The sequence below is a fragment of the Bidens hawaiensis genome, unplaced genomic scaffold (genome assembly GCF_021521415.1).
Source record: "Bidens hawaiensis isolate Kalapana, Puna unplaced genomic scaffold, B.hawaiensis_p1.1 tig00005084_1, whole genome shotgun sequence".
Lineage (NCBI taxonomy): Eukaryota > Viridiplantae > Streptophyta > Magnoliopsida > Asterales > Asteraceae > Bidens > Bidens hawaiensis.
The window spans coordinates 795,368-805,209 of record NW_027491325.1 but is presented as its reverse complement, the minus strand read 5'-3'; the positions used below and the strand labels follow the sequence as shown (position 1 = coordinate 805,209).

At 35.6% G+C, this 9,842-nt stretch overlaps 1 protein-coding gene across 1 annotated transcript; it reads left to right on the top strand.

Annotated features, from left to right (window-relative positions):
- Positions 1-7,386: 7,386 nt before the first annotated feature.
- On the top strand, positions 7,387-8,770 carry LOC143628903 (nascent polypeptide-associated complex subunit alpha-like protein 2). Its single transcript, XM_077098347.1, has 3 exons — positions 7,387-7,519; positions 7,613-7,731; positions 8,384-8,770. Exons 1-3 carry the CDS (start codon positions 7,387-7,389, stop codon positions 8,768-8,770), a joined length of 639 nt encoding a protein of 212 aa, XP_076954462.1.
- The last annotated feature ends 1,072 nt before the right edge of the window (positions 8,771-9,842 follow it).

Below are 9,842 nucleotides of genomic sequence, written 5' to 3'. Positions count from 1 at the left end.
CGCAGTAATTACTAGACCTATTAGTTGATTGTGATGACAAACGATAACTTAACAGGATTGTTGATACAATTAAACTCGATCTACCCAATTAACAATTTATGTTTATGATAACCAATTAAATAACAATAGTCGATGATTATTAGTCCAATGACACAAGAGCCTAACCCTAAGTGTTGATAAACAAAACCTAACAAGTGATGCACTAATCAATAATCGAAAACACAAATTGTTTAAGCTACCAAGCAATAATAGAACAAGATCAAATTAATAAAACTTAATCAAATTCTTAGTCATGAGGCACAATGAATCTGGTCATAAGCTAAAATACACAACGACTAGCCTAGAATGAACACAAAGGTTTTTGCCAAGCACCGACATTACATTAAAGTTACTTATCTTGATGAGCATGTTATCAAATGACGAACTGGAAGCTTCGGAATGATAGATGGTCAATCTCGGGTCTCTCTTCAACCTCTGGAAGTAACGGTATGATGAATGGGGCTTAGATATGCTTATATAGTGATTAGGGTTAATTTTCTTCGTTTTAAGGCTGTTCGCGTAACGCGAACGGGTAATGGGCATGTCCTTCACGTAGCACAAAGGATTAAATAGTATGGATCAGAATCTAACTGGTTTGTGTGGTTTGCATAGCGCGAACAAGATGCTTAACTCCTTCGCCTCGCGCGAAGGACAAAAATGTCAGACCAATTCTTTTTTTTTTCTTTATTCTGCATCGTGATGCATGCACTCTCTTTCCCGCACTTCTAAGCCTTATTTCCAAGATCGTAAATCAACCCCTTAAGCCTCCATAGCGTCCAATGCCCTGAAACACGTAAAGATGCTTGAAGTACCAATGTTCATTCGTTTATTTAAGTAAATATAGATAATTAATATATTATAATAACTAACTTTTACACAACACCTTAAAACCCTATATCTTGGGCAACGGCATCGTGGAAGAATGACCAGAACTCATCGCGTCAGATTTGCTAATGATAACGCAACAAAACGTCTGAAAATAACTTAGAGATTCGTCTTGGATGGAGACGTATGAATGAATGATGAAGGAGGATGAGGGATTTAGGGTTTAGAAGGATGTGTAAATAAGAAAATTGGGGAAAACCTTTTCTTTGAACGATTTGATGAAACGTTAAGCTAAGTCTGACATAATTTTGTGAGGCTTGCATTTGTGAAGATGAAAAGAAACAGAGAAGCAGAGAAAGAGATAGGTAGGGCTTACAAAATCAATGGACGAGGGGAGTGATGTTATGACTCGTAGGGTTATTCGGGTCAAAACCGGGTTAAATCAATGAGAGCTCAACATTTAAAAATCAAGCAATTTGGTGGCTTCATAGGGATGGGATAGGTTATGTTTATCTATATTATAGATAGATTATATATATAAATATATATATATATATATATATATATATAATATTACTAGGTTTTTGTTGGGACTTATATTTTAGACCGACGCATCGAATTATTATCATTATGGGTGAAAAATAATTAATATTTTTGGCCTCAACCAAGGGTGGATGGCTTGAAGACCAAGTCATGCTAGACTAGTATAAATAGATGTATTTGTTAATTTGTCTAGTATGAGTGTATTATGTAGTGTGTGAGATCTAGGGTTTTATCTCTGGAGGTGGCTGATCTTTATTGTATGTATGTGTGTATGTATGAGTGCTCTGTATGACATTCTTTTGACTAATGAAATCATAGTACCAGTTCTTTATATGTGTTTCGATTACATATATTTGTTCATCCAGTATATTGTTCATTGTAATCGATTCAGGCTCGGTTTTCACAATTGGTATCAGAGCAGGGTTGCCGAATCGTTCAGACTAACTGCTGAATCTAATTCATCTCACTCTTGAATCCACCATGGACGTTAAACCGATGAAGTTTGTTGAAAATTATTTAAGGTTTTGAAATTATTTTATGATTTGGGTAAAATTTATGTGGATTGATGTTTGGGTTGATGACTCGTTCGAGGATTTAACATCAATTTCTTGTTTATTTGGTCATATCGGTCCAGATCTGATGTAACAATGTTTTTAGCTTGTTTTGGGGCAAAACTATTATTGAAGATGATTTTCAGATTTGTAACGGCTATTGATAGATTGAAGATAGATGGTTGATATCGATATGAATGGGATATTGTTACAACGATTAATTTCAAATGAAGAAGCTTGGTTCTTGATCTGAAAATTAGGGTTTTATGTGCTTGTAATTGTTTCTGATATGAGTGTGCTGCTTGAACAGTAAAAAGAATATTGAAGAACATTGCTGCTGGTACAATCTGATATATAGAAGTCAAGAATGAACAGGTACTAGGAGCAATCTAATCATTGTTCGTAGCAGAAGATGGAAAATGCAGAGGAATATTCAAGCAGGTTCTGTATTGGAAAATCATTGATTGATGATACAGAAGAAAGGTCTGTTGTTCGAGCATCGATATGTGTACCCGAAAGGTATCTTATCTATTGCTCGAGCATAATGGACAAGACTGTCATGAAATATTACGAGCACAAGGAAATGTTTCTGCTGTTCGAGCGTCGATATGTTTACCCGAAAGGTATCTTATCTATTGCTCGAGCACAGTGGACAAGTCCTGAACTGTCATGAAGTATTACGAGCACAAGGAAATGTTAATATTGATTGAGCGTTGATATGTTTACCCAAAAGGTATCTTTTCTATTGCTCGAGCACAGTGGACAAGTCCTGAACTTTCATGAAGTCTTTCGAGCACAACGGAATGATTCTGCTGTTCGAGCATCGATAGGTTTACTCGAAAGGTAGCATATCAATTTCTCGAGCATGAACCCCAAGCACATCCTTGTTTATCTCAAAACAATCTCTTTTGGTGTCGAGAACACTTTGTTTTACTTGAGGAAACCTTCTTCGAGCACACTTTGGCTCCTGAGCATGCCCATGAAAAGAGAAGAAAAATACAAGTGTTTTCGAGCACACTTTTGCTTTTGAGCATGCTCAGGAAAAGACAAAAAAACACAAGTGTTTTCGAGCAAGCTTTCGAGCATGCTCTCCAGCATGCCCGATGAAAGACAGAAAAACACAAGTATTTTCGAGCAAGGTCTCGAGCATACTCTATGACAGACAGAAAAAGACTAAGTATTTTCGACCAAGGTCTCTAGCATGCTCGAGTAAAGACAGAAGCATGCTCGAGTAACGACAGAAAAATACAAGTGTTTTCTCGAGCAAGGGCCTCGAGCAAGCCCTCGAGCATGCTCGAAAAAAAAAAAGTTTGAGTAATCTTGTGAAGGGACTTTGACTTATGTGTGCTCTTCAATTAAATACATGCTCGTGAATGAATTACACTTGAGATTTTTGGTGCCGTTGACCGTTTGACCAAGCTGAGCTTTATGGAAGATATATACCAACGGTATTTTGGTAATTTTTATCCGATCATCAACAAGCAAAAGGAAATCAAAGCCTTATCAATTTTTCACAGACTTCATCAGAGAGCTTTACAAGAACAAGCGTTGACCAAGCTTACGGATTTAATCACTTATGAGTGTCAACCAACATAATGTTTTGTTTATCTTTGTTCATTACAGAATCAACAATCTTGATAAGGATAGTCAAGGTTGTTTCACCCATACTTGATTTGAAGACACATTTTTCAAAGACAATTGCAATGAAATTGGGGGAGTAAAAATTCTTGAATATCATTGCAAATTGCTTGCTTCAAATCAAGTGAAAAGACTCAAGTTAAGGAAAAGTTGATCAAGATCGATAATCCAAGATTCTTTAGAGATGTTTCAATGTTTGTGAGTTTTCAGATTTCCTAGTACGGTTGAGAAGATAGAGTCATCACTAGTAACATGGTGAACGCATGATCAGTATAGTTTAACCTCCTATGAAAACAATCACTTGACAATCAAGAACAGGTTATGGTTGACTTGAATGCTATCTTGATTCAGGGAATGGTTTGAAGATGATTTACAAGGGAAGAAACAGATTTGAAGAATGAAAGATTATTTGATGATCACATTGAGTTTATTTCTTTTTGTGATGACCTTGTTAGTTGAAGTTGATCTTTGAAGTTCAAAGCCTCGTTCATATGCCCATACAAATGTATCCGAATGTGATATAGGAGAAATGATCTAAAATGAACAACGGGAGAAGCTTAACGTGAGGGGGAGAATTTCAATGAAAGAAAAAGAGTTTTTGAGGTGATAATGGAAGAAATTCGATGGCATCGGTCTAAGGGGGAGATTGTTGGGACTTATATTTTAGACCGACGCATCGAATTATTATTATTATGGGTGAAAAATAATTAATATTTTTGGTCTCTATTATAAATAGATATATTTGTTAATTTTTCTAGTATGAGTATATTGTGTATTGTGTGAGATGTAGGGTTTTATCTCTTAGAGAGAGCCGCCGCCTCCAGGATGAGCTCTCCTGGAGGTGGCTGATCTTTATTGTATGTATGTGTGTATGTATGAGTGATCTGTATGACAATCTTTTGACTAATGAAATCATACTACCAGTTCTTTATTTGTGTTTCGATTACATATATTTGTTCATCCAGTCTACTGTTCATTGTAATCGAGTCAGGCACTTTCCAAAACACCACTCATCCGTCTAAAACACCTTTCAAGAGTGAATACGATTTGATCCTAGCTCAGATCCGAGCTCCACCGTTAATAACGACCATTATTCACGCTTCCGCACCGGGGTTCGGTTTTCACAATTGGTATCAGAGAAGGGTTGCCGAATCGTTCAGACTAACCGCTGAATCTAATTCATCTCACTCTTGAATCCACCATGGATGTTAAACCGATGAATTTTGTTTAAAATTTTTTAGGGTTTTGAAATTATTTTATGATTTGGGTAAAATTTATGTGGATTGATGTTTGGGTTGATGACTCGTTCGGAGATTCAACATCAATTTCTTGTTTATTTGGTCATATCGGTCCAGATCTGATGTAATAGTGTTTTTAGCTTGTTTGGGGCAAAACTATTATTGAAGATGATTTTCAGTTTTGTAACGGCTATTGATAGATTGAAGATAGATGGTTGATATCGAGATGACTGGGATATTGCTACAACGATTAATTTCAGATGAAGAAGCTTGGTTCTTGATCTGAAAATTAGGGTTTTATGTGCTTGTAATTGTTTCTGATATGAGTGTGCTGCTTGAACAGTAAAAAGAATATTGAAGAACATTGCTGCTGGTACAATCTGATATATAGAAGTCAAGAATGAACAGGTACTAGGAGCAATCTAATCATTGTTCGTAACAGAAGATGGAAAATGCAGAGGAATATTCAAGCAGGTTCTGTATTGGAAAATCATTGATTGATGATGCAGAAGAGAGGTCTGTTGTTCGAGCATCGATATGTGTACCAGAAAGGTATCTTATCTATTGCTCGAGCATAATGGACAAGACAGTCATGAAATATTACGAGCACAAGGAAATGTTTTTGTTGTTCGAGCGTCGATGTGTTTACCCGAAAGGTATCTTATCTATTGCTCGAGCACAGTGGACAAGTCCTGAACTGTCATGAAGTATTACGAGCACAAGGAAATGTTTTTGTTGTTTGAGCGTTGATATGTTTACCCAAAAGGTATCTTATCTATTGCTCGAACACAGTGGACAAGTCCTAAACTTTCATGAAGTCTTTCGAGCACAACGGAATGATTCTGCTGTTCGAGCATCGATAGGTTTACTCGAAAGGTAGCTTATCGATTGCTCGAGCATGAAAAGTCGAGCACATCAAGTTTGGATTCGAGCACATAAACCCCAAGCACATCCTTGTTTATCTCAAAACGATCTCTTTTGGTGTCGAGCAAACTTTGTTTTACTTGAGCAAACCTTCTTCGAGCGCAAACAACCAAAGACCCTTTAAACATTTCGTTTAGATTAAAGTGCCAAAATCGTCCTTGAGGTTTGCTCAATTATGTGATTTTCTTCCAAAAAAGATTTTTTTTGCAACTAGACCATCGAGGTTTCTCATTTATTGCCAATTACATCCAAATCGCTAACTCCGTTAGTTTTTAACGTTAAACATAGGGTAAAATGGTCTTTTTATATAGCTATTTAAAAAAAAAAAACTATATATGATTTTTTATTTATTTATTTATTATATTAAAAGATAGAATCTATGAAGACGAAGACCAGATGAAGCTTTATCAAAGTTTTTAACAGTGTTAATTATTGAAATCATGTAAATTCAATTCATCTGAAATGACCACGCATTTGAATGTGACATAAAAACCAAAAAGGGGCTGTTTTCCGGCAGCGACGTTGTAGTCTATCACCAGCTTGTTCTCTCCGGCTCTATCTGTCTCTTTAACGTCGCCGGAAAAGCGTGAAGGTGGACGGATGTATTCCGGTGATCTAGGGTTTTCTCTTCATCTTCATTGGTTCAGATCTGATTAGTTGGTTGGTCTTGCTGGCGCTTAGGGAGTGGTCGCACCACAAATTCCTCCTTCTTCGACGACCACGTACCAGGCACTTACCCATCCATCCCTTCTTCTTCAGCTTTGGGGCGCGATTTTCCGACATCCACGTCACCGGCTCCTTCTCTCTCTTTTTCTTTCGAGGAGACCATTATCATGCACATCTCCTTCTTCTCCGGTTGGTGATGGTGCAGGGCGGTAGTGGAGTTGATGTTTCACCGAGGAAGGAGGTGCCTACGACGGTAAAGGTCACCGGTGGTGTGTTGGTCGGAGAAGGAACAGTTATACATATAAAAGTTTTCTTGTAACATTAATTTATACTTGATGTAAAAAGACCAGAATGTCCCTCCATTCCTTAGTGAATAGTTAGTTTTATCCTTAACTTAACGTATTTTGGATGTAATCGGCAAGAAGTGGGAAACCTCGATGGTCCAACTGCAAAAAAAAACTTTTTTGGACGAAAGTCGTATAATTGAACAAACTTCAGAGACGATTCGTTTATATATACATTTAAGAATAAGATTTAGATTAAGAAATATATATTATAGGTATAGATCTGACAAAGATTCTTAACATAGATAAAAAAAACTAATTATTTTTTAAAATCTAAAATACAATATTGATAGAAGGAATATTATATTTTGTAGAAATAAAGATTTTTGGGAATCTATCTATTTGTTTATTAAGATTTTGTAAGATATTTTTTCCGTATTGTTTGAAAATAACCAAAGTTTTTACTATTAATTTAATAAATGTAATTTGTAAAACTTTGAAATTGAAACCAATTATGTTAACGTAACAAACTATTATTATAAACTGGGATAGGCCCGGCCCACATAAAAACCCTAACCATAACTCTATTTAAAATTAATATTATCATCCACTTTCCACAATACAATACGATAACAACAATCATCTATCTTTTCACGCACGTATCAATCTCAATCAAACATGCCTGCCATCGTTGAAGAGATCGAAAACCACCAGGATGCACACCATGAAGACGAACCAATCATTGAGGACGTTAAAGTCGAAGATGATCACGTCGATGAGTCTGACGACGATGAAGATGACAAAGAAGGCGGTGTACTAGCTCGTTAGTGTTTTTTTTTTTTTTTTTTTACTTTTTATTAGTATGAATGATTTATTTGTCGATTGATGTTGATTGTGATTGCAGGTGGGGCTGATAATTCTATAATAAGCAGAAGTGAGAAGAAGAGTTGTAAGGCAATGCTGAAGCTCGGGATGAAGGCGGTTGTTGGCGTTAGTAGAGTCACCATCCAGAAATCTAAAGAGGTAACTGTTAATTCAATTTTCTGGTTTTCTGGTTAGGCTTTAAAAGATTTAGATGAAAAAAAGGCATACGAATAAATTAAAACTTATAATCCATTACGATCATTCAGATAAAGCTAACGTTTGGTTTTGGTCTTGTGGTGTTGGCTTAGAAGTTATTTTGCTGTAAAAGGCCTAAGAGTACATTACAAATAATAATCCATGACAAACTTTCGAATAAACCTGCCACTCAGTTTCAGTTTTTTCGGTTTTTACATAGATATATATTCTTTTTTTGATTCGTTAAGGAATTTTATATTTCTCATGAAACTCAAACCAATTACAATAAAGTGGCATGCAAACGAGCAACAAGGGACGCCGTAACCGATTACTTAGGCTTGGTTTTATTTTTTTAGTTTTGTCGACCTGAAAATTTTTAGTCGAAAATTTTATAATTATCAAACATTCGAATAATCCATTTATAAGTATATTAGATAGACGTTAACCTTCATGTCACTTTCAGGTTTGGTTCAGTTATTTTGTTGAAATTCAGTTTTGAGAAAACACAACCAAACCAACTGTTTTGGGTTGGGTGCAGTTAGTTCGGTTCAATTACGTCTATTACTGTGATTAATTTAAATATATATATGATATGATGGTGATGATGATGCAGCAGGTGGTGTTTTCTATCTCGAAACCTGATGTGTTCAAAAGCTCCAATTCTGAAACCTATATCATATTCGGGGAGGCAAAGACTGACGATTTTAGCTCCCAATTGCAAACTGAAGCCGCTCAACGGTTTAGGATGCCTGATGTGAGTTCAATTATGGCAAAAGCGGATGCTGGTGATGTTGCAACAGCAAAGGCAGATGAAGAAGAAGAAGAAGAAGAAGAAGAAGAAGAAGAAGAAGAAGAAGAAGAGGAGGTTGATGAGACCGGTGTTGAGCCAAAAGACATCGAGTTGGTTATGACACAGGCTGGTGTATCGAGGGCGAAAGCTGTGAAGGCTTTGAAGGCTTGCAATGGGGATCTTATCCATGCTATCATGGAGGTCACCAATTAAGTTCGAAATTGTTTGAAAGTTGGTTTAAGATTGAATAGTTTTGGTTGCATTTGAGGTGATTTTATGTTTTTTTTTTATGCTTTCATGGTTTAGTTTTCAGTGATGTGCAAATTTCAGGTTGATTTTAAGTTTTGGTTTTCTATTAATGGTTAGATTTTTTTTATTAATGGTTATTATTATTTCATATTATTTTATCTAATGTAAATTTTTTACTTGAATACGACATGCAAATTGTGTCGTATTGCATTCAGATTGTGTTTCTTGTTGGCATGTCTGTTTGTGAATATGATTGACATTTAGACACAATTTAACAACCGAACAAAAGAATCTGTTTGGTTTATGGAATTGCCGAATTGTAATTCGAAAACTTTCTATTCAAATTTTGTGTTTGGTTAGTGGATTAAGAAATTTAAATTGCAAAACTTTCCATCATTTAATGGATTTCACATGGGATTCCAGCCATATTAGAATCTAAACATTCCATCGAGTTGTTAAAAAACAACATGATTTCAAACTGTAAAGTGCAGGGCCGGCCCGGGAGTGTGGGAGCAGCACCCCGGTCGGGGCACGTAAGTTTCGGGTGCCCAACATATATATTTGATATATAAAATCTTGAGTCTAACGGCATTGTCAATTGATCAAATCGGTCGTTAATTTAGGTGTTTTAAAGTCACCGGAAAAATAGGTTCAGTAGATACTTCTATCGGAAAGTCTTAGTGGAGAAGATGACAGCAAAATCAAGTTTTAAGTAATGGCAAAATAGCCCATACTTTTTATTTTATAATTAAATATATTTTATATTCATCTCTTTTAGTTTTGTTTTATTTATACTTCACCATTATCTTTTTTTAACATACCATTTAAAATCCTTTAAACAACATGTCTGTTTGTGAATATGATTGATATTCGTTAAGGCTTACGATGTTTTTTGTTTTGGCTCGGCGAGGTATTTAAATTTTCAGAGACGACCTTTGTAAAGTGTTATAAAAAATTCAATGATCTACTTGCAACCCCCACAATTCGTTTGGATCATATCAGTTACATTTCAAAAAGATTTTGGAATACATTTAAA

Coding starts and splice junctions, on each gene's coding strand:
- LOC143628903 (XM_077098347.1), top strand. CDS start 7,387: ATGCCTGCCATCGTTGAAGAGATCGAAAACCACCAGGATGCACACCAT. Junction 7,520..7,612: donor TGAAGATGACAAAGAAGGCG/GTGTACTAGCTC, acceptor TTGTGATTGCAG/GTGGGGCTGATAATTCTATA. Junction 7,732..8,383: donor CCATCCAGAAATCTAAAGAG/GTAACTGTTAAT, acceptor ATGATGCAGCAG/GTGGTGTTTTCTATCTCGAA.